This window comes from Heloderma suspectum, chromosome 2 (assembly GCF_057233095.1).
Source record: "Heloderma suspectum isolate Gila_16-S chromosome 2, 16-S_ref, whole genome shotgun sequence".
Classification (NCBI taxonomy): domain Eukaryota; kingdom Metazoa; phylum Chordata; class Lepidosauria; order Squamata; family Helodermatidae; genus Heloderma; species Heloderma suspectum.
In genome coordinates, this window is record NC_139459.1 from 115,646,135 (window position 1) to 115,674,050 (window position 27,916).

General features: G+C 43.6%; 1 protein-coding gene across 3 annotated transcripts in view; it reads left to right on the forward strand.

The window, feature by feature from the left end:
* FOCAD (focadhesin) overlaps window positions 1-27,916 on the forward strand; it is a 187,564-nt gene that overhangs the window by 151,862 nt on the left and 7,786 nt on the right. The window contains exons 29-40 of one of the 3 annotated variants that reach the window (XR_014787806.1): window positions 1,309-1,456; window positions 1,584-1,703; window positions 5,054-5,176; window positions 6,506-6,583; window positions 9,009-9,080; window positions 10,298-10,400; window positions 11,841-11,921; window positions 13,284-13,412; window positions 15,778-15,893; window positions 16,469-16,729; window positions 24,853-24,942; window positions 27,513-27,685. Coding sequence is in view for 1 of the 3 variants with exons in the window: in XM_084834584.1 (XP_084690710.1) it covers window positions 1,309-1,456; window positions 1,584-1,703; window positions 5,054-5,176; window positions 6,506-6,583; window positions 9,009-9,080; window positions 10,298-10,400; window positions 11,841-11,921; window positions 13,284-13,412; window positions 15,778-15,893; window positions 16,469-16,729; window positions 24,853-24,942; window positions 27,508-27,685 (1,499 nt within the window). In the remaining 2 variants the exon portion in view is untranslated. Of the gene's footprint in view, window positions 1-1,308; window positions 1,457-1,583; window positions 1,704-5,053; window positions 5,177-6,505; window positions 6,584-9,008; window positions 9,081-10,297; window positions 10,401-11,840; window positions 11,922-13,283; window positions 13,413-15,777; window positions 15,894-16,468; window positions 16,730-24,852; window positions 24,943-27,507; window positions 27,686-27,916 lie in introns of all 3 variants that reach the window. The other 2 variants (XM_084834584.1, XR_014787807.1) reach the window with 2 other exon arrangements.

Consider the following 27,916-nt stretch of genomic DNA (forward strand, 5'->3'; position numbering starts at 1 on the left):
AAAGATCCACTCATTCATGAATGCTTTTTGACAGATGTGTACATCTCTATAGCATAATACAAGCCAGTGCAGGCGCTCTGCAGATTAAAGCAATTTTTGTGTCAGCCTATGGGCCTCTCATAGGAAATAACTGTGTCGACCAAATGGCCCATGAGTCATTGTATTTGCAGATGTTCCCACCATTGTGTGTGAGAAGAAAACATGGAAGTGACTTCTGTGCCACAGGTGTAATATCACAGTTAAGCTGTTGTGAGCACCTAGGGCTGTTATACACAGGCGTGTTCCTTTCCTGGATGACTGCAACGTGTGTGAATGGGCTGTCACAGATATCTCCTGACATTGCCTCAAACATAGGGATTTTCAGTGGCGTCAGTTCACACTAGCTTGTGTAAAAGAGCTGTCACAGATAAGAACATAAGAAGCGCCCTGCTGGATCAGACCAAAGGTCCATCTAGTCCAGCATTCTGTTCACACAGTGGCCAACCAGCTATCAACCAGGTACCCAGAAGCAGGACATGAGTGCAACAGCACCCTCCTGCCCATGTTCCCCACTAACTGGTGTACATAGGCTCACTGGTTCTGGAGGTAGCACATAGCCATCAAGACTAATAGCGATTGATAGCCTTCTCCTCCAGGAATTTGTCCAACCCCCTTTTAAACCCATCCAAACTGGTGGCCATCACTGCTTCCTGTGGTAGCAAATTCCATAGTTTAACTATGTGCTGTGTGAAGAAGTACTTCCTTTTACCTGTCCTGAATCTCCCACCAGTCAGCTTCATAGGACGACCCTGGGTTCTAGTATTTTAAGAGAGGGAGAAAAATGTCTCCCTATCCATATTCTCCACACCATGCATAATTTTGTAGACCTCTATCATGTCTCCCCTTACCTTTCTTTTTTTCCAAGCTAAACAATCCCAGCTGTTGTAACCTTCTGTCATAGGGGACACGCTCCAGCCCCTTGATAATTTTACTTGCTCTATTCTGCACTTTTTCCAGATAAATCAAAGAGAACTTTGGGAAATTTAAATGTCTGCTCAAAAATGATTTTCAAATAAATCAGGTCCCACATTCAACTATAAATCACTATGAGCAATTCAGTGATGTTCATATGTGTGCAAACTGGCCCCAAAAGTAGTAGTCTGTGCATGTGTGTAACATTAACTCCCCATGTAATGTCTGTTGACATAAAAACCATTTATGGCAGTATTCCTGTATTGTTTAAAATAGGCATCCTAGGTATATGGTTAAAACATGGCTCTCAGTACTTTATAGACTGTCTTAACTCGCCTTCCTTGTTTGTGTTTTAAGCACTGGATGCATCTTGGGTGTAGGACTTATTCTGTCACTGATGAGTCGCAGCAGCCTGACAGATTCCCAAGGGCACATCTCTGCTTCCCTGTCTAAACTTTGCAAATACTTGGATGATGCAGAAGACCAAAGCAGAACATTCCAGGAAGTAAGACAGTGGTGGTTCTTAGTTCTCTTACACTTGCTGTTCATCTGCTCTTTCTTCAATAGTTTTTGTCTTTCCCAAACCACTGATTCATTTTTACTAATCAAATGTTACTCTTCCTGTTACCCAGATTCTTGCCTACACAATTGCCTGTGTCTGTGTTTCCGCTTTCAGTGTTAAGATCACTGAGGCCATGGAAAGTGAAGAGATCATGAACAAGTTGCAGAAATTAGCAGAAACTAATCAGCAGGTTGTATTGAAAGCTTATGATCCATTTTATTTTTTATTTTTATGCTGAAAGTTTCTGTAATATGATATGTTATCCTCATCTTTTATGCTGCTTAATTCCCCTTGTGTACTGGTTTCAAAGATAATTGTATGAACTACCCTAAAGCAACCCTTAAGTACATAATTGCTATTTTTACAGTGCCACCAGTGTACATAAGCTCTTTGCAAAGTAGCAGAAGAGCAACATTCCCTGGTTCTCTCCTGCTCTGACCCTGAAGGACACCTCAGAGGGACAGGGAATAAAGGGAGGGGCAAGACTATGAGGGGATTATTACATCTATGACTGCAGTTGCACATGCTTAGATTTCATTGGGAAACAAGAGTTAGAGGTTAACCCAAAGAAGAGGTGGATCCACAGAAGAGGTGAGTTTTAAGAAGGGATTTGGCAAGAGATGCCATCACATATGGGTTTTCTTGGAGGGACTGCCAGTCATGAGTAGCAAGGGAGAAAGGATGGTGGAATTTAAAGCAGTAGTCTTCATCCTTTTCAGACCTGGGGTCCTCTTTTAATCCCAGCCTGAAGTAATGGGATCCAGTGTTAATTTTGTTACATATAACTTAGTAGTGGGTAGAGCACATGCTTTGCAAAAGGTCCTAGGTTCAATCCCCAGTATAGCCACTGCATGCTTCCATCTGCGGGGGCAAAAAGGGGTTCTGGGGCTCCAAGCCACAGGATTAGGTCTCCCACACCATAGGGAAGAGATGGATATAGAAGCAGGATCCTTTCCCCCTTTCCCAACATCCGCTGTGGCACATCTTGCCAGAGCCCTAAAACTATACCTGGCACTATTATTTAATTATTATGCATTAAAGTAAAGGGCTTAACCCAGCAAATCAGGGAGGGGGGGGGGTCTTTTATTTTTTTACACTGGAATGTAAAAAATGTTGAGCTGCTCTGAATGTTGAGCTGCTCCCTTTAGATCCTGATGACAGGGAACTACAGCAGTTTAACTAGCACACATTTGTAGTACAGAAGTAAGAACAAAAGAAGATCCATGTTGGATCAGACCAAAGGCCTATCTAGCCCACCATTCTGTTCCCAAAGTGTCCAACCAGATGCCTATAGGAAGCCCAAGCAGGACAAGAGTGCTGTAGTATTCTTTCTCTTGTTCTCCCCATTTTTCTACTTTGGTCTTTTAAAGCAAGTGTTGTGGTGCCACTTGTATGACCCCTACCCACCTTAGGTCAGGCAGGGGGCAACCTGTGCATCCTAACCCACCAGATGAAGGCCAATGAATGAGGGGAACTGGAGACTTTTTCTAGAAGGAGGATTGAGAATAGACACGCAAGTAGTAGCCCACATTTTGCTTGTGTTTTGTTTCATTTCAACTTGCTGCCTATTGGCAGTCCACTGTGAATCCATTCTTCATTTGTGCTGCCCTTTAAGCATTGGCTGTACAACATGTAAAGAGCAGCAGAGAAATTATGAGGAAAAACAGAGGGAGTATGAGTGACCAAGCAAGCTGTTTGCAAATAAATTCACACACAGGAAGGCTTTTCAGCTTGACATTTCAAGCACCATCCCTGAAGAAGACAATGTTCTTTGCAGTGCCTGACCAGATACCTTGAGGAATACTGAAAGTTAGCACATCCTGAATGTCTTCCCCAGACTTTACTGAAACGTTCCCAGAGCAAACTAAAGTAAAGCCCAGAATACCACCTGGTTTGAGGTGCGGCTTTTATGAATTGTTCTTCTAATGTCCTGAGACACATCCTAGGAAAAACAGCTGGTGGTAACCAAAGTGGAAGAAATACAGGTCTGGTTTAACATGGGATAGGGTTTTCATATGGTTTTAACAATATAACAGAGGCCAATTCTTCCTAGCTTAACAATGCCATTTGGTGTGGTTTCCCCTACAGTTGTGGGACGCTGCTTCCTTAATTCTCTGGGGAGAAAAAAGGCCTCAGAGCAGAAATGAGCATTACAAAAAGTCAAAGGTTACTGCCCAAAATGGAAGTTTCACCACGACTTCTCCCCTTCCATTCACTGACTAACAAATAGTTCATTTTACCCCATAATGTGATATCATTACACTGTTTCCCTATCCACACTCCACAATGTTCAGTTGCTCCTGGTGGGAGAGGAGCAGTTGTCAACATGATGAGGTAAATTGAACTAGACACTACAGAGGGGGATGGGAGGGACTTCCACCATAAATGGAAGGTGATCCTGTTTTTGCAGAATTTTAATCTGTGACCGTGCATGTTTTTAGTATTAAATGGATATTAGAGGTTATTGCCTTAAAAAAAAAGGTAAGGGTGCAGTCCATAGGATTGCACCCTTGCTGTTCAGAAGCCCCCAAACTTGGAGGCTTCCAAGATTCCTATGCCTGCCGGGCAATCTTTGCCTCCCCATCCTCCGAACTTCTTTAGTTTTGCTAAATGGGCTTTTCAGACCGTCTGGTGAGGATGCTTCAAATGGGGAGGAGGGAAGGAGGAAGGAGGATGCTCGGGATAAATTGTATCCTGGCTTCTTATGGTCTCGTTCCCTTCCCATCCACCAGAACACCCCCTTTCCTCTGCTTTTCTGACCTTGGAGAGGCAGCCTGCGTAGTTCACTCCATGCTGGCTGTGAGGGGTCGGATCCCTTCTGAAGTCAGAGCGCTGTCTCCGATCTCGGAAAGGATTTTCTGTGCCATCCTATTCTCCCTGGGATGCTTGCCCAGGGACATAAGATTGCTCTCTGAATTGACCGTGATTGTATTGTGCAATTGTTGCAACAATGTGCAATTGTTGTATGTTATGCCATGAGCCACTCATGAGTATGCAAGTAGAATAGCAAGGTAAAACAGTAGGTCTGTGGTAAGTATAAATAATAATATATTGTGTTGTTATTGTTGTCATGATCACCATCACTTTACTCAGACCTACTAATTGGTCTGCAGCCCTGTTCTTTATATAACTTCCAGTTCTACGCTGACATTTGATCGGAAACAATGCTTTCTCTGGTACCAGGAGCAGTTTTGCTTATCTATATAGAATATTGGGGGGAGGGGGGAATGTTCTAGTGTGCACACTCAGTGTTCTCTCTCCCTCTCCCTTTCTCTCTCATACACGCACATGCACACACACACACCATGTTGCCCATCCCTGCTGTATAATGAAAACAGCTTCTTTTCCATGCTTAAACTCAATATGGTAACATCTTCTGGTTTAGTGTTGTTGTTTTTTTAATTACAGTATTGTAGAGAAGTAATACACTTCTGCAGTAAGGAATACTGATGCTTTAGCTTTCTTTCTTTACACAGTACATATGATTGCTAATGGCCTTTCTAAATTGCTGTCTGCCTTATCTTTCTTGTTTTGCTTCAGACTCCTGGCTTTGCCTTAGCATTGGGGAGCATTGTTCATGGGTTGGCTCTATGTGGACATGGTAAAGCAGAAGACCTCAGCAACAGACTATTTCCTGCCTGGATGAAAATAGTACTTGCAGAGGTAGAGCATTGTGTGTTTTTTATTGACAGTTTTAATCAATAGTTTTCTGAGAATGCTGTGCATTATTTTCATTAGTGATCAAGCTTTAGAAGTAAATATTTTAGGAGCAATAATCTCTTTGCTGCTTCAGTATAAGGCCATCAAATCACACTTTTGGTCTGCTGAATCTTCCTTTGCTTTTAATTCCGTGTTTTTCAAACTTTCTACCTTCAAGAAACACTCCACATTGCCTTGTCTGCCAAAGGTTTTCTGCATATTTGCGTATAGATGATACCTGCAGGCTATAAATGATATCTGCAACCAACAATGGTTTAGCCCTTTCAAAACCTAAGCAATTACTTGTTAATCCACTAATGGGGAAGAGCTCCGTCTGCAGGTCATGTCTTCTGCAGAGCCCTCCAGTACACCTGTGGAAAGCTTTGTGGGCATAAATCACAGTATCTTGCTGCTAGCAGGCCCCAAAGCAGCCCTGCTTTTCCCCTGGAAGGCTCCTTGCCTATGTCAGCCTCAAGCTGGTATGGGTATTTTCTTTCCTGTTGGAAGCAACAGGATATAATTTTAAATTTTAAAGTAAACTTTAAATTTAAATTTAAACTTTTAATTCAAAGTAGTTTTTAAAGTAACTTAAATGTAAATTAAATTAGGGTGCAATCCTATGCATGTTCAGACATGCTAGCCATGCTAGCTTGGGAATGGTGGAAGTCGTAGAACTTTTTTCTGTCTAAACATGCGTAGGATCACAGCCTTAATTAACATCTGGGGGACACTAGGTTGCGGAAAGCTGCTTTTTCCTTTTTTTCTGCTTTCCCTGCCACCTATTATGCAGTACATCCAGAGTCCTGGTACTCAAGCAGTGGAAGTGGGTGGGTCGGTGTGTTGGACTTGGACAAACAAAAGGACTGAAGGGCAGGGTAATGGGCCGAATCCTCCAATTTATTCAGGGGTTGAAAGTATGTCATGTTAATGTTCAGGCTGCACTAGAAGTTAAGGCAGTGGAGGCTGATGGCCTCCAGCCCGAACTCTAAAGGAGCTATCCAGGGTGCTGAACCATATCCCCCAAATAGGTTCAGCACCTTGGATAGCTCCTTTAGAGTTCTGACTGAAGCCCAGAATGGATTCAAAACCCCACTGAGATCGGACCCACCAGCCTCCGCTGGGGTGAGGGCCAAACTAGACCAGGAGATGTGTATAAAAATCTCTAGACATTTTTTTTTTCTTCACTGAAAAGCAGCAGGTGGGAGGAAGTGTCTTTAGGCCAGTGTTTCCTTGGAAGGGGCAAGCGCTATTGTCCACTGTGCTATACACATGTTTGTTTTGCTTGAATTACAGGGAGCCCCTACAATGCAACGGCTTGCAGCAGTCAATGGGCTGGTGTCTCTGGTGGGTTCTGAAGGAGCCATGATACAGGTAAAGATTGGGATGTGCCAAGTGATCCTTGCCTGAAATTCCTTAAATCAAATTAAGTGTACGGAGGAGGCAACTTTGCAAGTGTAGTTATTTTACTTCAGTAGAATTTATGAAATCTCATTATACTGCTCACATGTATTTCTGGCCAATACAAATATGCCACTGGTAGGTCTTAGCCATCATAAGCACCATTTGCCCATAATTCTTTTTTGACTCCTGAAACAAAAAAACATCGGTATGTTTAAGGATCTGTTACTCATTTATAGAAAAGCAATACACGTGCCTAGAACATGTTCCCTGCACTAGACACTGTACAAATACTATGTTAAGCAAGATTCCTGTCATCATGGTTGTGTATAGAGATGGAAGGGTTGTATATTGCAAGGAGCCCAACTCCTTGTGGGATCCTTGTCAGTGATGGCTCCCCCATGCCCCTATCAGGGGTGGAAAGCAAGTTTTGCCTTCATTGCAAGTTTGTCTCCAGGTGTTGTATGATAATTGATGAGAGGAAACCATTCATTTACAAGGAGGATCAAATCTGACTCCTTTCTGGTAATCCCAGCCACTAAGAAGCCTTCTCCACTGGCTTCTGTTTTCTTGGTTATGCCAGGTGTAATGGAATGTTGAGAACTGGCTTTTATATAAAGATAAGATGCTCATGGTGATGATGATGATATGTAGTAGTGGTAGCAGTATCACCACTGTTCATAGTGTACTACCAGGTGACCCTGCCTGTCCTAGAAAGCTTACAGTAGAAAGAGAGAAGGAAAGGGAATACAGAGTCAGAAAGTTAGAAATGATGTGATTGTTACTCAGGGCACACAAGATACCCGAATAAGAAATAGAACATTGGTTTCCAAAGCTGTTTATTTCCAGCTAGGCTATATTTCCTTAAAGTCCAACGGTTTGGATTTCTAGAAGGCTATATCTTGCTGAGTCAGTTATGTGACTTCCAGGTAGCTTTTCTATGAAACATAGAAATTACTATCCTTCTACTGAGAATTTTCCAAGTAGTTATAGAGCTGTATTTTTTTAATTAGGAAAAATCTAATGGACTATAATAAATTGTGATACCAAGATATTTTGGTCTCATGGGTTGGATCCAACCCTTGCATGAGCAGATGTCCAATAGCGCAGGTGGACTTAATTATCCTCTCCTCCCTGCAACAGAACCTCAATGTGTGTCCCCAACCCTCTGGAGCAGATTTGTGTGTGTGTGGGGGGGCAATCCACTCCACCAGTGGCTCCCTTCTGCTAATGGAGTCAACCTTATGTTTCCAGTATTATTCATGTATTCATTTAAGAACTGTTTACCCAACTTTTCTCTCCTAAAAAAGGAGTTGCTCAAAGCAGCTGTCAAAATATAAAACCATAATAACAGTAACTAGCCATATGGGGGATTTCTACACCAGCCTAAAATCCTGCATTTAAAACGGGGCTTCCCACTTCCGTTTTAAATGCAGGATCACAACTGATTCCCTTTACACGCGCTTCGTTCTCTGCAGATGGCCATTCCCATAGCGTTATGTTTCCATGATGAGGCATTACCTATGCTCCAGGTTCAGCGATACTTTCTCCTGGGTTCCTACCCCTTTCCCTCCCCTAGCACATTACTGGTGGATGGGGACTGACACTTAGACAGCCCCCCCCCAATGATCTCCCCAGGCCCCATCTCCCTCTTCCATGCTTTTGGAAGCACCCTGCTGCACCCTGCTGCTCAGCCCCTCTGCTGCTCCTCTGCTCTACCCCCTCGCTGCCGCTCTGCCATTCTGCTGCTGTGCTGCTGTTTTGAACAGGCAGACTTAAAGTGGCGAGGAGCCAAAGTGGCACAGGAGTGGGAAGGCTGAACACCCATCAGACCTTCGTCACCACCTTCGACGTCATGACCACGTCCCCAGCAACCACACTCAACGCTTCATTCATGCTAGGGGAGAAATACACGGGGAGGACATGGCATTCCATTTGCGCATATCTGGAAAAATACCCCATTTTTTCCGTTTGAGGAAAACACGGGATAGGTGAGAGGAAATAGTGGAATAGTGACTGGACCACGACGACGTCATGTAATGGACCTGCACAATTCAGTGAGTGAGCAACCATGAATGTGCAATAAACTTGAGGTGTAGAGATCCCCTAAACACACTAACAGGCTAGTGGCAAAAACACAAAAAAGCAGAAACGAACCATCAGTAAATAAAATTAAGGAACAGCAGAGTCAATGCCTTTTTAAAGAGAAAATATTATTTTCAGTTCTTAAGTGAGAAATAGAAATTTTACCTAAACTCGGAGGAGGGTCATGCTTCCCTCCTCCCTGCCACTACCTACGCCGCTGCTTAAACATGTCAGTGTTTGGCTTTACCTTCAGTTGCTTATGAATAATAACATGGTTCTCTCCTCCCATCCCTCTCCACCCTTTCTTTGACAGCTGAAGTCTGAGGCTAGCCAGTCTTCTCAGTTTCAAAGCAAACTTAATGAAGTCATCAGAACCCTGAGTCAGGTGAGAGCCTTTCCACATTGCTATACAATCCTAGCATGCTATGATATGGGATTGTCTAGTGTGACTGAGGGAAGAGCCTGAAAACAGCCATGAGAGAGACTGATGTCCCCATTAGGCTTCCTATAGTTCCAGTGGCAGCCTTCTCAACACTGTTTGCTCTAATTTGGGATGATTTATCCCCCCCCCCCCGACCATTTGCTAAAAGGAATAGGCACATCATAATCATGGGCATATGTGGAGATAATGGAAAGTATATCCTTTCCAACTTTGGAATGATTAGGTCATCACTCAGTCATATTATCTTTTCAATAGCTCACTCCCACTGAAATATACCTGGGAGTAAGAGCACAGGGAAGACTGTTCGTTGCCAGCCACTTTCTCTGATTCAAAATGGCTGCCAGGTGGTGATGTCGTCATGCTTGGTTATGAACTGCCCAGAGAGCTTCGGCTATTAGGCAGTACAGAAATGTAATAAATAAAAGCAGCATATCCCAACCGTTTACCTACTGTTTGGTTGTAGCGTTTCTTCTTTAGGTAGGCATGTTCTTCAGTTCAGGGGACACTGTTTAGGGGGACCTGAGTTGCAGTGGTGTGGCCCTCATTGCATTTATTGCTCTCTCCCACAACCATTTTCTCTAAAATAACCCCACTGTTAATAACGAAAATGCATTTGGTTGTGTTACACGCTCCAAACCTCAGGATGGCAAAATCTAGTAATCTAGATACTTAAATGGTATGGATGTCATGGCTTGTGTAAAAGTCTATATTGATTACAGGGAATACAAAATGTAAATTAAATTTGTAATAGGGCGCAATCCTATCCAGATAGTGGCAGCCTCCAAATTCGGAGGCTGCTGAGTATCCAATGCAGGACAGGAGGAGAGAGGAGGTGATTGTCACCTCTGCTCTCCAGCCGCCTGCATTTCTGCTAGATGGATACTTGAAGGGGGAGGGAAGGAGGCTGGGGTGGCCATCGGATGTATGTATGAACACTGCCCCGGTCTCCTCCCCTTCTCGCTCCCGGGAACATCCCTTTTCCCCGTCTTTGCACTCTGTTTTCCAAGCACAGAGAAGTAGCCAGTGTGGTTCTCTCTATGCTGGCTATGAGGGGGTGGGGAGCACGGTTTCCTGGCTCCGAGGTAGGACCTTGGAGCCAGGAAACTGAACTATCCTATCCTATTATACTGTTGGCTCGTGTGTGATGGTTGCTTTTACAGATCATCAGCTTTTCCGGGGTGATTGGCCTTCAGACAAATGCAGCATGGCTGTTGGGACACCTGCATCTCTCCAGTGTGTCTGCAACCCATAGTCGAACATCTGGTAAGTCTAGCAGATAATTCTATTATGGGTGGTGCAGATTCAGAGGATGCTAGCAGGAAGTCAAACAGACTTTTAACAACAAGTTTTGTTATTTCAAATGGGAGCCAATTGGTTAATGAATCTTAGGCTGATTTTTTAAAAAGTCAATCTGAGTGGGAAATTAGTTATTGGATTGTTTCAGCATATTTCCAAATTGCATATCACCACTTCCTTGTTCCACCCATTTCTGGAAGATTTTCAAGGTGGTATAGTCAATTGTAATTTACAGACATCTTGAAGCCATCAGATGATGTTTTGACAGCACATCAAGGTCTATGTAAAAATGAATCTAAAATGGTGGCAATATATGGATCCTCATTTGGTGATAGCAGTATAAAATCTGGATTTACAATATAGTTGCTACAGTGATCACCATCCATATGGTACTTGTAAAAAATATTTTTATTGAGTTTTGTAAAAACAAGTATAAAACAATTCAACATTAAAAAACAGACAATCATAAAAAAACCCACCAGTTTAGGTAACAGCGAGCTCCACACTCTAATCATATGTACATTCAGTAGTGTCAATTCATTATATTTGATTGGCAACACAGTTCATACAATCTGGAAATTAAAGCTGTCTGCCTATATTTTTCCATGTGATGCCTGTGGCCGTCTCTCCTTTCTGTTGTTTTGATGGAGCAAAACCAAGTGATGGCAAACAAGTCTGTAACCTGCTGAGTCTTTTGTGCTCTCATTTTGTATGTGAATTTTTCTGTTACAGTTGTGCTCCATGTTGATGCCATTACTCTTATTGAGGTGTAAAGGTGTCTCTATCATAACCATAATCACTATTATATGTGGAAAGTTTACATTTTCTTTTGAAAAGATAATAATAAAGATAATAATTTAATAATAAAGATAGAGAGCAAAGCAAGGTTAGGGTCTGGTTTTAACTCAGAATTAATAATTTCCTGCATTCCTGGAACACTTGAGACCAGAACCTTTGGATCTCATCATCATCAGTAGTAGTAGTATCTGTAATGCTCCCTTGCACTCCCAGTGTGGCAAGACCTCCAAGTCAGAATGTTTAGTGGCAGGGGTTAAGTGAATCAGGGCTATCATATAGTTGTTTCCTGTCCCAAGTGATCTGCTGCCAAAGATGATGAATGGGAGTGGGGAAATTCAGTACATAATGGATCTGACTCACCTGGTTAAAAGTTAGGACTGGAGATTGGAAAACTCACCACAGGAGTATTTAGCCCCACCTTTTTTGCCTTCAGCCCCACCCACCACTGGGATGTGGCCCCTGAGAGCAACTCCAAAATGGAATTCAGCCTTGGGCTGAAAGGGGTTCTGCACATACATTCCACTGTCAACTTCTCGGATTTGAATTTGCAATATGGCACGAGCTGAATGATTGAAGTGATGGGTATTTGATATGATTTTGTCTCCACAGTTCCTCCAGACTTTAGCTACCTGCCTGAGAAAAGCTTCCTTAGAGCTGCCATTGACTTTGTTATTGAAGGTGGAAAGAAAGGTAAACAGCAAATTCTCATAATGGGAATACTTCTGCAGATGCTGGAGTGATGGAGGAGAAGTATACTTCTCTCATTGCACAACACATCTGCAGATGACTTCTCAATAACATCACAAGTGCATTTATAAAGAAGAACCCCAACCACCCTGCACTATATTTATGTTATATTCTAGGTATTTATGGGGGCAGAACCACAAGTTATCTCGGCAACATCTCCATGGGACTTCCATGTTCGCCAAGATGACATGAATGGTGGGATACAGGATGGGCACTTTTGTGGGAGAATCAGTAGGAAGGGGGGTGGTAATCTCTTCCAGTTCTTTCCTTTAAGTGTCTCACTGCACCCAAGGAAACTGCCCCCCCCCCCCCCCAGCCATGCTTGCTTCAGATTTCCACTTGGTTGGGGAGAGCGATGTATTAAAACAGCTGGGGTGGGCATTTTCAGGGGGTGATTCAGTGAGCAGGGGAACAGTTGAGCATCCGTTCTTCTCCACCAGTTGTCAGAGTGCTACTCCCTTGGATTTGTCTTAGAAGTCAAACAAGAGGATTGGGAAATCTTTATTTACCTTGTAGCACCTGGTTCCATCCTAATTCACAGTGGAATTTGGTAAGGTGCCACTGCCACAAATCTATGAAACACACAAAGTTGTGTGATGAACTTCCCTGATGCACTGACAAAATGTCACTTCAGACTGGGCTCCACAAATGTGAAGCACTCTTCACCATCCTTAGGCCCCTTCTTGTTGTTTTCCATTTGATTGTTGTTGTAAGAAAGGGTGTTCTTTGGAGGCATTATTCTTACAGCTAATAAAATAGAATATTTAACCAAATTAAATGCAGCTTTGATCTATTTTTTATAAGAAAACCAATCTATGATGCAGATGTGTCTTTATCTCACACTGAATTTTTGCATTATTTTGTTAATATCTAGGTTTATTTTGCAGGCATGGGGGGTAGGGTGGGGGGGGTGAGATGGGTCGGGTCCCAGGGGATGTAAGCTATTCATTGTGAGGAGAGTGAATAACTCACTCTGAAGGGTTTGTGTACTTTTGTTGTTCAGTTGTTAAGTTGTGTCCGATCTTCATGACCCCATGGACCATAGCACTCTAGGCCTTCCTGTCCTCTGCTCTCTCCCAGAGTGTGCTCAAGTTCATATTCATTGCATCGGTGATGCTTTCTAGCCATCTCATCCTCTGCCATTTGTGTACTACTGTATGCAAAATAGTTAAGTTTTGAAAACTCAATCAAATATAGTTAAAATGCCATGAAAAATGTTGATGGTGGCTCTTCTAGTGTTGATGGCGGGTCTTTTGATTACTCTGGTTATGATGTTTTATTTTATGATTTGGGGTTCTGTTTTAGGCCCTGAACAAGTTTGTCCTCACTTGGTAAAGGCAGCCATGGCACCCATAGCATTAATTGGAGAAAGCTACCAATACCCACCTGTGAACTGGGCATCAGTTCTTTCCCCTCTGTTGCGATTAAATTTTGGTAAGTTTTAAAAAAAACACTATTGAATTATGTCCATGTTGCTTTTAGTGGATAAGATCTCTTTATAAAAACTCCCACTTTCTTTGTGTGTGTATGGATATGGGGCAACCTATTTGAAGGCTTTGTGTCTAGTGAGTGCATATGTGAAATGGTTCATATTCACAATGGGTTGCTCAGACTTCTACAATCCTAGAGATGATAAAGATTTACAAATACAAATGTGAACATCCCCATTCTCTCAGGGGTGCGTAACCTTTTTGGACCCATGGGCTGCATCCGGTGTTGGCTAGAGGGGCCAGGGCCGCATACGTGCATGTGCATATGCACACACACTCTTTCTCCCTAACACACGTGTACACGTCTCAGCACACAGCGATGGCGAGGTTTAAACCTCCTCTAGGGATAGCTGGGGTGACGGTGGCGGAGGTGAAAGCCTCTCATATGCCCCAGCATTCAACATCACGATGGTTGTTGCTCCACCAAGCAGCAGGGAAACAGTGGTCTCAAGAAGCCAAGGTACAGCAGTTTTTTTCCGAGCTGTGGGGAAAAGTGGGTGGGGTCTTGCCAGCTTTGGGGGCTGCATAGAAAGTGGCCAAGGGCTGCAGGTTGTATACCCCTGCCTTGGCATATATCTGTTGAACCTCCCAGAAAATCTAGATCTGAGTTATACATTTCGTAGGACAGGAGGTTAAAAATAAGCAAGGCAGTACAACATCATGTATATCTTAGGAAGCAAGTGCATGCTGTGGCAAGCATGGGCTAGGGAATCCAGGGTGCTGCTTCCCTGTTCCATATCTGTGGTGGATGGGCATGATTTCCATTGGAGACATGGGAAGTATCTCTGTGTGTCTTAATCCTGTCCTTGTAGCCAAGTTTCCTAACTTGTATTTGCCAGATCAAGCAAAGAAAAATGAGGAGAGGGGGGGAAGAACAAAATGGCGGTTGTATCCTTAAACACCCCTTCTTCCTGTTTCTCCGCTGTACCTTGCCTCCACTTTGCAATAGGGAAATGGGTTCCCATACCTGAGTTTTGTATCAATACATAGTTCCACACTTTATGCCAGCCTTCCCCAACTTGGTGGCCTCCAGATGTTTTAGAGCTTCCATCAGCCTCAGCCAGCATGGCCAATGGTCAGGGATCCTGGGAGTTGAAGTCTAAAACAGCTGGAGGGCACCAGGCTGGAGAAGTCTACCCTATGCTATAATGCTTTGTGTTTCTGACAATATCTGATGTCGGGTATTTCAGGAGAAAAATAACCCGTTGTCTTCTGTACTGCACCTGGTTTTTCGTATATCCTTTCTTCAAGCCAATGAGTGAATCACTGTCTTCCTTGAAGCTGTGATGCTGGCATCCCTTTCATTATTTGTTCTAACGGTAAACTGGTTAGAACAACCAATTGGTGATGCTCTCTTTTTTTGGTTTGTGTGCAGCATTTAATCCAGTTTCATGTAGTAAAATATCAACTGCACGTTTGGCCATTCCATTGTTTTTTATTCATGTTCGACTTCATCCTTTCAAAGCATGGGACATCCATCCATAAAGGAGAAGAGGTGTAAAATATACTTTAGCAGTTGCAATATCAATGTGCATTTTACCCCCAATGCTCAGTGGTGGTAGGGAGGAACAGGGCTGTTTCCACTGTTGCACTAAATCTGCAGAATGAACATCTGAAATTCAGCAGTGTTTTTTCCCCTATAAGCTTCCAAAACGTGTTTAAAAACCTACCATGTAGGAGATGCACTTGGTAGCAGATGCTGCTGATGTTATCTGACTGCAAATTTCCCCTTAGGGCTGCTCATATAATTAGATGTTGGTTTTCTTGGAGTTTTAGCAGGATCATTCATAGATTAATTTTTCATTGGATGTCACTGTTGTATTCTGTTGAATTGTAAGACGTCTTGAGCATAGGAAAGGTGGGGTAAAAATCATAGCTATACAAGGAAGAAACGAAAGCAGCAGAAGTCCATTAGATGCAGGAGCTTCATGCGGTTTTATCTTTTGATCAGGACCAAGGCAACCCCTGGGCAAGAGAGGTGGTGTTACACTTGGGACAGCTTGAACTGTTGCTTTCTTGCATCATTCTGTCATAGGGTTTCAACCAAGAGGGCACCTTTCCAACAGGGTCCTTCTTGGTCCTTCTGGTGTAAAACCGAATTAGTTTCCCATTTTGTTTTCCAGTCTGAAGTATATGGAGCTGCCAAAGGGTAGAGTGGACCACCGCAGAGTTGGGGATGGTGTGACACATCCATTCCATAGAGAATCCGTAGCCAATGATAGTTTTCAGTTTAATGTAGGAAGTTCAGTGTGATTCCACTCTTCTGTGTTCATGGCTTCAACCTCTGCTCTCCATGTCTTCTCTTTTAGGAGAAGAGCTACAGCAGCTGTGCATTGAACTAGCTGTGACCCAGGCCCAGTCATCTCAGAATGCTGCAATGCTATTGGGGATGTGGGTAGCACCACCTCTAGTCTACAGTCTAAGTGTATGTGTCATAATTATGAGGTCTATAACCCCAGATGGACATTCTGACTTGGGGGAGGCAGCAGTGGGGCGGGAGGGGGCAGGGAGAGTATTTTGGCACATTGATGGTTGACCTACTGATAGCAAGAGGAAAAAGGCGAAGCCCCCAAATTTCTAGACCTGAGGGGGAGACATTACTTACCTTCCCCTCTTCAAAGCTTTTGTTCTTCAGTGGATTTAGTGAGACATCATCAGTGAGGAGAGGGTGTCTTCCAATTTCTGTGGACATGAATGAGATAGGATTTTAGATTGCATACTTAATCCCCCCCATCTTTTCAAATGGCAGACATTTTAAATCAATCAATCAAGAAATAAATAAATAACCCTTCTCCTGAAAGGAGAGAAGCAAGTCTACTACAAATGTAACATCATATCACCTTGGTGTGTGTGTGGCATGTGTATTCTTAGAATGGGGATGCTTCTTGAGAATCATAAAGTAAAATAATCAATTGTACTTACTGTTTTTCTCCTAGTCCATCTCATATAACGTAACAGTCATTTTCAAGGATCCCTAATGCACTGTATTTTGTTCTTCAGATACAAACCAAGAGATACCTTTTCACTTCCTTACCTGTGTGGCTGAAATATATAGCAGAAGACAAACTGCAGGCTTTCACAGAAGTGTTTATGGTGCAGCATTTTGAAGCAAAGAACCAGCCGAAAGACCTGGAGTTTTGCTGGAATATTTTACAGGGGCTCAGCCAAGCCATGAAGCTTCCCAGCCCTGCCCAGTACAGCTGGAGCTGTCTTTGCAGGGCTGCTGAGAGAATATTTGAGCTTTTGCCAAATGAGATTCGGGTAAGGGAAGTAAATATTTAAAGTACTAGAATTGTTGGGGCAAAGGCTCCTTTTGGGAGGAGAAAAGAGGCTGAGGGAACTGGGATGGCTAGAGGGAAAAAATGTTGGCCCTGAAATACACAGCTATTCCCCTGGATGGGATATTTGAAGCAGGGCGTGTATGCAGTGTACATACCAAAACTGTAGTAGTAGTACAATGTCTCAATTTAAAAAAGAAAAGAAGCATGACTAATTTGAGAAATCAAAATTAGGAATGGAATCTGCTTCTTGGATGATTATGCTGTTGAAATAGACAATTAGATATTGTTTCCATTGTTCCAAAACATAAACTTTGCAGTTAGCTTTAATTAAGCCAGAGTTTCACTTTTAGTATATACAGTGAGGTGAGGTCATGGTAGAAACTGAAGTGTAGAGTAAATAAGAAGAAATTGTTGTTTTAAAAAATTTCCTTTGGGGACCTCATATGGCAAGTGCACTGAGGCAAATGGCTTAGAAATGGTCTTAATCATGTATTACTTAATGTAGACAATCCAAATTTAATTATGTTGGTGCATTCAGAATACTGATGCTTTTGCAGGACCTCTTGGGGGTCTCCAATTTCAATGGTAAATGCTAAATGATACAGAAATGAAGTTGAAGAGAACATGGGCAGTTGTCCATTTGTGTTTAGGGTGGCCAGATGGGAGAGAGGGCAGGGCTCCTGTGTCTTTAATGGTTGTGTAGAAGAGGAAGCCATGCAAGCTGCACCTGCTGAATTTCCTTTTCTACACAACTAATGGAACCCTTTCCACTTTTGCATCTGGCCACAGTATATGCGTTCTGCACTTAATTTTGTCTTCCTGAATGCAGTTAAATACACTTTCATGTGCTGAACAAGGAGAATAGAAGGAATGCACAATAGTTTTAGTTTTGATTTGTAAGAGTCTGCTTAGTTAACAAACATTGGCAGAATTCTTGAGCCAAACACCATGGGCCGTATCCAGTGGTACTTCTACACAGAGTAGACCCATTGAAGTGAACGGGCCTAGTATGGGTAGGACTACCATTGGATACAGCCCCATAGTCCATCTAGACTAGGCAGCCTGATGTTTTGGACTGCAGCTCCGATCAGCACCACCCATCATTGTCAAGGGCAGTGGTGGTTGGTGTACACTAGACTGGTGGGTTGGAGGAGGGCGTTGTTACTAGAGGCAGAGAAATCTTTTGAACCTCCAGTAGCCCATACCACAGAAAGGGAAAACTGAGGCACATGAATGTTAAGATCAGGAGTGCAAGGTGGGGCTGGGGGGGCCACACAGCCATACAAAAACACTCCATTGGACCCACATTCGCCTGTTCCAGCAGCAACTCCCATTGCACAGAGAATCAAATGACTTTAAAATCATGATTGCAGAACAGTGGAGGCAACACAAAATGATGATCTATTGCAACCCATTGCAAAAAGGGACACAGTGAGCATGCCTTCAAAGCTGAGTGAGTGGGGGTGAGAAGATGATGATAATGATAATGAAAATTAATAATAATGCATCAATAATTAATAATAATATATATCCTCAGAGCTACACAGAAGATTCATTTGGAATCCAACAGCAAGTTCTGAAAGCATCCAAAATCCACCCTTTTCAAAATCATCATCATCCTCTACATAGCCATCTTTGGAGCCACATTTTTTTGTTCCAACAACAACCATCTTGTGCAGAGAAAGAATCTGTTTCAAGTGACGTTAAGCTCATAAGTGCAAAGCAGAGGGCAGAGGGAATCTCCTTAGTGCAAGCAGAAACTCACTTACCCCAGGCAGAAACCCATTCACCCCACACCCAGAGCATTCAGAAATCCACTCAGCCCAGGCAGAAACCCATTTACCTCAGGCAGAAATCCATTCACCCCACACTCAAACTGGAGAGAAATTCACCCATCCCACACTCTTACATACAGCAAAGACCCCCCCCCAAAGCAGATCAGTATTAAGCCCTCCTCCCAGTGCCAACCAGCTCCTGCCAAGTCTCTCTCATTCTCTCACTGATGTTGCTCAAAAGGAACAAACAACAAAGAGAAGAGGCTTTGAGTCTGAGATCTAGCCATGCTGCTTTCTCCAACCACATTCAGGAGAACTAGGAGGGAAATAGCGTTTTTACTCTCTCCCCCTCTGCCACCACCCCCAGGAAGCAGCTCTCAGGGCAGACTCAGTAGTAGGGATGTACGAAAGTCACTTACCTTTTCGCAGGGGTGCTTCGCGGTGGAGGGGAGGCGCTACGCTTCTCCCCCCGAAGTTCAGGCGAGGGGGGGAGGCGTCCCGCCTCGCCTGGCTGAAATTCAGGCCGGGGAGAAGCGCCTCGTCTCCCCGGCCGCGAAACAAAGTGTAAACAAAAAACAACCCCCCCCCCCCCGTGATAGGCTACGTAACGATTAACGTAGCCTATCACGGCTATATTTCCAAAGTCAGCCGTGATAGGCTATGTTAATTGTTAGGTAGCCTATCACGGATGACTTTGGGGGGAAAAAAAAAGCGCATATGCAAATGGCGGCGGCCTATGGGCACCGCTATTTGTGTTCCTTATTTGGTCCCAGTAGTCTACGTAAAGATTTACGTAGACTACACCGTATATCTACACCGTAGACTACACCGTATCCTTCTGTATAGGAAGGATAATAATATCGGGGATAGATTTGACGGTGTGGTCAGTGAGCTAGAGCCAGACATCCTGAAGAGTGAGGTTGAATGGGCCTTAAGAAACACTGCTAATAACAAGGCAGCAGAAGATGACAGTATCCCAGCTACACTGTTTAAAATCTTGCAAGATGATGCTGTCAAGGTGATGCATGCCATATGCTGGCAAATTTGGAAAACACAAGAATGGCCAACAGATTGGAAAAGATCAACTTATATCCCCATACCAAAAAAGGGAGGCACCAAAGAATGTTCCAGCTATCGAACAGTGGCACTTATTTCACATGCCAGTAAGGTAATTCTCAAGATCTTGCAAGGTAGACTCCAGCAATTCATGGAACGAGAATTGCCAGAGGTACAAGCTGGGTTTAGAAAAGGCAGAGGAACTAGAGACCAAATTGCCAATATCCGCTGGATAATGGAGAAAGCCAGGGAGTTTCAGAAAAACATCTATTTCTGTTTTATTGACTATTCTAAAGCCTTTGACTGTGTGGATCATCACAAATTGTGGCAAGTTCTTGGTGGTATGGGGATACCAAGTCATCTTGTCTGCCTCCCGAGGAATCTGTATAACGACCAAGTAGCAACGGTAAGAACAGACCATGGATCAACAGACTGGTTTAAGATTGGGAAAGGAGTACGGCAGGGTTGTATACCCTACCTATTCAACCTGTATGCAGAACACATCATACAACGTGCTGGGCTTGATGAAGCCAAGGCTGGAGTTAAAATCACTGGAAGAAGCATTAACCATCTCTGATATGCAGATGATACCACTTTGATGGCTGAAAGCGAGGAGGAGCTGAGGAACCTCATGATGAAGGTGAAAGAAGAAAGTGCAAAAGCTGGGTTGCAGTTAAAAAACCAAGATTATGGCAACCAGCTTGACTGATAACTGGCAAATAGAGGGAGAAAACGTGGAGGCAGTGACAGACTTTGTCTTTCTAGGAGCAAAGATTACAGCAGACGCTCACTGCAGCCAGGAAATCAGAAGACGTTTACTTCTTGGGAGGACAGCAATGACAAATCTTGATAAAATAGTGAAGAGCAGAGACATCACACTGACAACAAAGGTCCGCATAGTTAAAGCAGTGGTATTCCCCGTAGCAACCTATGGCTGCAAGAGCTAGACCATAAGGAAGGCTGAGCGAAGGAAGATAGATGCTTTTGAACTGTGGTGCTGGAGGAAAATTCTGAGAGTGCCTTGGACTGCAAGAAGATCAAACCAGTCCATACTCCAGGAAATAAAGCCAGACTGCTCACTTGAGGGAATGATATGAAAGGCAAAACTGAAGTACTTTGGCCACATAATGAGAAGACAGGATACCCTGGAGAAGATGCTGATGCTAGGGAAAGTGGAAGGCAAAAGGAAGAGGGTCCGACCAAGGGCAAGATGGATGGATGATATTCTGGAGGTGACAGACTCGACCTTGGGGGAGCTGTGGGTGGCGACGGCCGACAGGAAGCTCTGGCATGGGCTGGTCCATGAAATCACGAAGAGTCGGAAGCGACTGACCAAATAAAGAACAACAAAAGCTGAAAAAGTGCTGACATGCTCTAGAGGTTGACGACGTCATGTAAAGGACCCTCAAACATCCGTGAGCGTGCAATAAAAGCCTCGTGTAAAAATGTTATAAGGCAAGCGGCTCTGAGGCTGTGATTCTGTAGACAGTTACTTAGGAGTAAGTCCCATTGAATGCAATGGCACTGACTTCTGAGTAGACATGTATAGGACTGCAGTGTGAGTCAGATCTGGCTGTGCTGCTTTCTCTTCCCAACTACATTCTGGAGGACAAGGAGAGGAAGGAGGGAGGGAGGGCTTCCTCCCTCCCTCCCTCCTTTCTTCCTTACACATGCATGCAAAAAATGCCCACCTCCTGGCAAATTGCTGCTGCTGTGCTGCTTCCTTCTCCTCTCAAGCCCAAGTCCGCCAAATGATGTGTCGCATCGTTCAGAACCTATTTGCGCACCCACACAGCACCCATTCCAATATGGACGGCTGGGTGTGTACTGTGATTGGCTCAGTACAGTAATTGGCTCATTTTAAAAAAAACTTGGCCAGTTTTCGAGGATCGTTTCCCAGAGGTGCCCTCCAGGAAAAACCTTTCCAAGGTGTGTGTGCATGTGAAGAGCGAGTTGCGGCTGCCTCCCTGCCCCCTCTGCTGCTTTTTGGTTACTCTGGGTTGATACTGGGAGAATGTTCTGGGCATGCCCAGTGTTCCCGCTACCCAGCAGTTAGGAAGAAGTGAGGGAAGGAAGCCGCAAGCAGCTACCGCTGCCACAAGATGCTTCATTGTTACACACAAGGGCTGGTGGGGGGTGGGATAGCACTGGGGGAAGGGGAGGAGGGAAATGGGAAGCAGTTCGACACCTGTGCTGAGCCTGAGTAAGGAGTTGTAGGAGTTGTAGTCCGAAACGTCTAGAGGGTGCCAGGTTGCCTACCCCAGATTTAGACCAAACATTTGCTCCCTAGGGCACAGAGGTATTTTCCCTCCTTGATTAAAATTGGAGGCACACTTGCCATTCAAAGAGATGTCTATATTTTCCCAGAGTAATGGGGTAAGCATCCATCTTGCAGTTATCAGATTGCCCCATTTATACTGCCTTCGAACATCCCATCCTCCCCTTTGCCCAGTGCTTTCGGAGCTTTGCCCTAAGAACACAGGAAGCTGCCTTATACCGAGTCAGACCACTGCTTCATCTAGCCCAGTACTGTCAACACTGACTGGCAGCAGTGGCTCCCCAGAGTTTCAGGCTCTGACTGAAAACACCGGGGATTGAACCCGGATCCTTCTGCATGCAAAGCAGGTGCTCTACCACTGAACTATGGCCCCTCCTCTGTGCCTGTGCTGTAGCGTGGGCTGTGCCAGGGAATCTCAATGCATCCTTAATCTCTCCTTCAAAATGATGTTGCTTTCCTTATTCCTGGGACAGTGAGGAATGGGGCCTTTCTGCTGTAGGGGGCAGAGAGGTAGATGAATCCAACACGATTACTTGCCTTTCACCCTTCATCCCCTCTCTCAGCGCACTAATGTATTGTTTATTCGTTCAGTCACTTCCGACTCTTTGTGACTTCATGGACCAGCCCACGCCAGAGCTTCCTGTCAGCCGTCGCCACCCACAGCTCCCCCAAGGTCGAGTCTGTCACCTCCAGAATATCATCCATCCATCTTGCCCTTGGTCGGACCCTCTTCCTTTTGCCTTCCACTTTCCCTAGCATCAGCATCTTCTCCAGGGTATCCTGTCTTCTCATTATGTGGCCAAAGTACTTCAGTTTTGCCTTTCATATCATTCCCTCAAGTGAGCAGTCTGGCTTTATTTCCTGGAGTATGGACTGGTTTGATCTTCTTGCAGTCCAAGGCACTCTCAGAATTTTCCTCCAGCACCACAGTTCAAAAGCATCTATCTTCCTTTGCTCAGCCTTCCTTATGGTCCAGCTCTCGCAGCCATAGGTTACTACGGGGAATACTATTGCTTTAACTATGTGGACCTTTGTTGTCAGTGTGATGTGCCTGCTCTTAACTATTTTATCGAGATTTGATAAATCTTGCATTTAATTGGGCATATCTCCCCCTTTCACTGTTGCCTTTTGCTTTCCTTCTTTCTTGGCCTACTTCCAGCATCTCACCAGAGAGACATCATGCCTTCTTGGTTTTCTTTTCCTTTGGGACGTTTTTTGTTGCCGCCTCCTGAACAATGTTGCGAACTTCTGTCCATAGTTCTTCCAGGACCCTATCTACTAAATCTAGTCCCTTGAATCTATTCTTCACCTCCACTGCGTATTCATGAGGAATATTAGTGAGCTCATATCTAACTGATCCGTGGGTCTTCCCTATTCTCTTTAGTCTGATTCTAAATTGTGCAATAAGATGTTTGTGATCTGAACTACAGTGAGCTCCAGGTCTTGTTTTTACCGACTGTAGATGTCTGCCACCTTTGGCTACAAAGGATGTAGTCAATCTGATTTCGGTGTTGACCATCTGGTGAAGTCCATGTATAAAGTCGTCTCTTAGGTTGTTTAAAGAGAGTGTTTGTTATGCACAGTGAGTTGTCTTGACAAAATTCTATCAGCCTATGTCCCACTTCATTTTGTTCTCCCAGACTATGCTTGCCTGTAATTCCAGGTGTCGTCTGACTACCCACCTTAGCATTCTAGTCTCCTGTAATGAAAATAAAATCTCTTTTTGGCATATTATCCAGTAGGTGCTGCAGATCCTCATAGAAGTGATCTAGTTCTGCTTCTTCAGCATCTGTGGTTGGGGCGTATATTTGGATCACTGTGATGTTAAATGGCTTACCCTGGATTCAAATTGAGATCATTCTATAATTTTTTGGATTGTATCCAAGCACTGCTTTAGCCACTTGATTATTAATTATGAAGGCTACTCCATTTCTTCTGTGGTCCTCTTGTCCACAATAGTAGATCTGGTGGTCATTTGATGTGAACTGGCCCATTCCAGTCCATTTCAGTTCACTGACACCCAAAATGTCTATATTTAATCTTGACATCTCCGCAATAACCACATCCAATTTGCCCTGGCTCATAGATCTTACATTCCAGGTTCCTATGGTGTGTTGATCTTTAGAACATCAGATTCGTCGTTCACCACCAGCACCACCAGCTGCTAGCCATAGTTTTGGCTTTGAGCTAGCTGCATCATCACATCTGGGACTAGTTGAACTTATCCTCTGTTCCTCCCCAGTAGCATTTTGACCATCTTCCGACCTGGGAGTCCCATCTTCTGATGGTATATCGACATATCTCTGGTTGTACTGATCCATTTAGTTTTCATGGCAAGAATACTGGGGTGGGTTGCCATTACCTTCCCCAGGGATTATATTTAGTCTGACCTCTGCCATGACCTTCCCGTCTTGGGTGTCCCTTCATGGTTTAGCTCATGACATCATTGAGGTGCTCAAGCTCCAGCACCACAACAAGGTAACGATCTCCTTTGTTGGAGCACTAATGTATACCTGCACATAATTTAAGAATCACTGATTTAGACCAACCTATTGTTTATCAGATGCTGGTAAGTACAGGTGGCTCAGTGGAAGAATATAATAAATAGCATTTATAATAGCTTTCTACCTTCTTTATTTTCCAGTAGTCTCAGGATAGATTTGGGCATGCAATTCGTAAATACTATTTTGTCTTTGTGTGTGATGCTATCTTCTGGTCCCATTGTATACTGATAATGCATATCTGATAACTTCAACAATAGGACTCTTTCTACTAACTCATCATTGAAAAGATAGGTGTATTTATTTTGTTTCCAGTTAATTGGAGGCATGTTGGTGGTGCTTGGGGGTATATACCCTTTATGTATGAATGTATGTGCTATCCAAATTGAATTTTGAAATTTTGAAAAGCAAATATTAGGAAATAATATTTTCATGTTTTAGCGATATTAGCTTTGCTTGGTTTAAAGCATGCATTATCTTTTTCTCTGTTTAGCAAAATGAAGTGAAGATGTACATAGATGCAGCAAAATGCCTTTCAGAGATGACAGATACAGAGGTTGATCGAATTACGCAAGGCTCAAAGGTAATTGCATTCAAGCTATCTAGATTTTTTTTAGAAATGGAGGAAAACTCTTTATAATATCCTACATTGCATTAGCATTGAAAGGTTTGGGGGCATGCAGTAAGAAAGCCTGATTTTGACTTCATATTTTCAGTAGTTGTTCATATTGTATGGGCACAAAATAATTTGATACTGGTGTCTGGGTAATTAGAGTTTCCTAATGATGTCCTCAACAATCCACTACTTCGTCAACATGTCCAGTGCAGACATAAATATTTAATTGTTATCCAAAGTCATGATAACCATAGTGCCAAACCTGACGAGACTTCATTTACACAGTTAGCAGTTCATGCCAATGGAAGCTTTTCTTCCAACGCAAATAGCAGGGATAGGGGGACCTATCAGTTCTTGGAACATAAGCTGCTTTGGTTGCTCTGGTGGATGGCCTGTGCTGGGAGATGGATGGAGAGCGCTACCCTGATGAATCTCCTGGATCTCTTAGCAGCTTTTGATATTGTTCAATACTGTTGAGCATGGGATTCTTCAGGGCTGTCTGGCTGAAACAAGTACACATGATATCACTCTTAAGTGGCTCTATTCCTGTCAGGTAGGCTGGACCCAGAAGACGGTGCTGGGAAGCTGCTGTTCTACCTCAAGGCCTTTGGGGTCCCACAAGGTTCCATCTTGTCTCACATGCTTTTTAATATCTACATGAAACCGGTGGGTGAGGTCATCCAGAGATTTGGATCAATATGCAGATGACATATGGCTCTAATCTTGTTCCCATTGTCCAATCTAAGGGAGGCAGTAGAAGTGATAACACTGATTTATCACTTCCATTACCTCCCATGGGAACAAGAGTAGAGCTGTGTGTCACCTGCATACTGATGATATCTCAGCCCAGATCTCTGTACAATGTCACCCACCAGTTTCATGTAGTGTTCTGTACCGGTTTGCCACTGAAAATGGGCAGCAAATCAGCAGATATTTTGCCAATGCCATCAAATTCTGCAGGGCAGTAGCAGGAATGCAGCCTGCAGAGGTTTGGGGGATGGGCAAAAATGGCCCCTGGACCTCCCAAAGTTGTTCCCACCCCTGGTGTAAGACCTTGTTTTATTGCTGCTACTATTAACATATAACCACCCAGACAGCTTCGGCTATTGGACGGTATAGAAATGTAATAAATAAATAAATAAATAACATCCTTTGCTCTCGCTGGTAGTAGGTTTGTGTCTTGCCATATTTCAAGTGTTGTTTGTATTTTGTTATCTTTTCTAGAAATTCTTTGTTGCATTTATATTGATTATATTATTGTTGTGCTATATGCCACTCTGGCTACTCTTAGTAGAAGGGTGGGATATAAATACTTTTTATTATTATTACTGCCGCACTATTAATCGCTGAAGAGTTCATTTGTTAGGGTGCCATCAAGGATAAAGTGTTGTGCCAATTTTGTCTGTTAACTTTCTTTGGGACAAAGGAGGTTGTATTTCCAACTTTGCACAATGCTGGCAGCTTCACAATCCAGTGCAGATGTGTCAAGGTTCCCTCTGTTCTTCATACTCCACATCAGAATCAGTATTGTGTGGAGAGAGGTGCCCAGTTGCCTGAGCACACATGTGACACTATTTTCTCAAGCTTACAATCTTGGGAGAATTACTGTGTATTTACTGGGAAATGCTCTGGGTCCCTGTAATACGCGGTTTACACATCAGGGCCCATCTTTGTGAGTACTTGCTCCCTTCTCCCCTTTCAGAAATTATGTGTCTCCACGCTTCTTTTATCAGCCTTAAAAATAGTATCTGTGCAACAATGCAAACCATATTTAACACAAACCAGTTTCTTCATAACCGTAGTTTGAGAACAAGTTTCAAATCAGGGTTATAATATCTGATTTATGAAGGAACTATGGTTTGTGCCTGTGCACAAGTAATGTAGAACCACGGATAGGGAAGGGAGACTTACTCCAGAAAGCGGTGGGAAGCTACATCTCTGGTTTGCAAGCCAGGATGTGCATGGAGCCATCTTTACAAGTACACTGTGTCAAAGTGAAACTCAGGGGCAATGTGAAACAAATTGGATGAGAACAAATCATAAAGAAGATCAACTGAGAACTCTGTTCTGGACATACAGTGGAGCTGTTCACACAATACGCTAACCCGCTCTCGGTGGTTGAGTGTGGGCTGTTGTTGAACTGTGGGCTAGTGTGTTGTCTGAACCCAGGACATTTTTCAGCAGGGTGGCTTGTTAACCATGCAGTGTGGCTTATTTTTCTCGAACAAGCCACCTTGAGAATCCATGGTTTGTCATTGGGTTGTTTAGGGTAGTTAACAAGCCACACTGCATGGTTCACAAACCACCCTGTGGAAAATGTCCTTGATTCAGACAACACGCTAACCTACAGTTCAACAAACAACCCACACTCAACCACTGAGTGTGGGTTAGCATGTTGTGTGAACAGCCCCAATGTCTCTTCTTCAGGGTAACTATGAGGGAATGCTTCACCTCTTCATATAATAATTAGCAAAAGGTTGCATCAAAGAGTCTGTTTCCTGTTATTCATCTGCTTCATGGTTTGTTTTGCAGAACAGTTTGGAAAAGGTCACATTTGTCAAAGTTTATTTAGTTTCTCAAGGCAGATTTCCTTTGCTGAGATGGAATGATGTGATTAGTATTGCAGCTGGCTGCCAGCAGAATGAAACTGTTATATGGATGCTACTGCACAGCTTCTACCATGCGAGAATTGTGAGCCATGAAAACACTGGTGAGAACTAATGGCAAAAGAGATCGTGTGGTCTGCAACATCTCTGCTTGCTATCTGCATTATTAGAAGGAGCCATTAATCAAATCTCTGTTTATCCACATCTATTGATTAGCCTCTGCACATCCCAAATGTTTCTTTGTGAGACATGCGGGACATATAGACCGGGTTGGGCAACTGAGGGAGCTCCAGGGACCATTTTCACCCTCTGTCCTGCAGACCACACATTGTGAA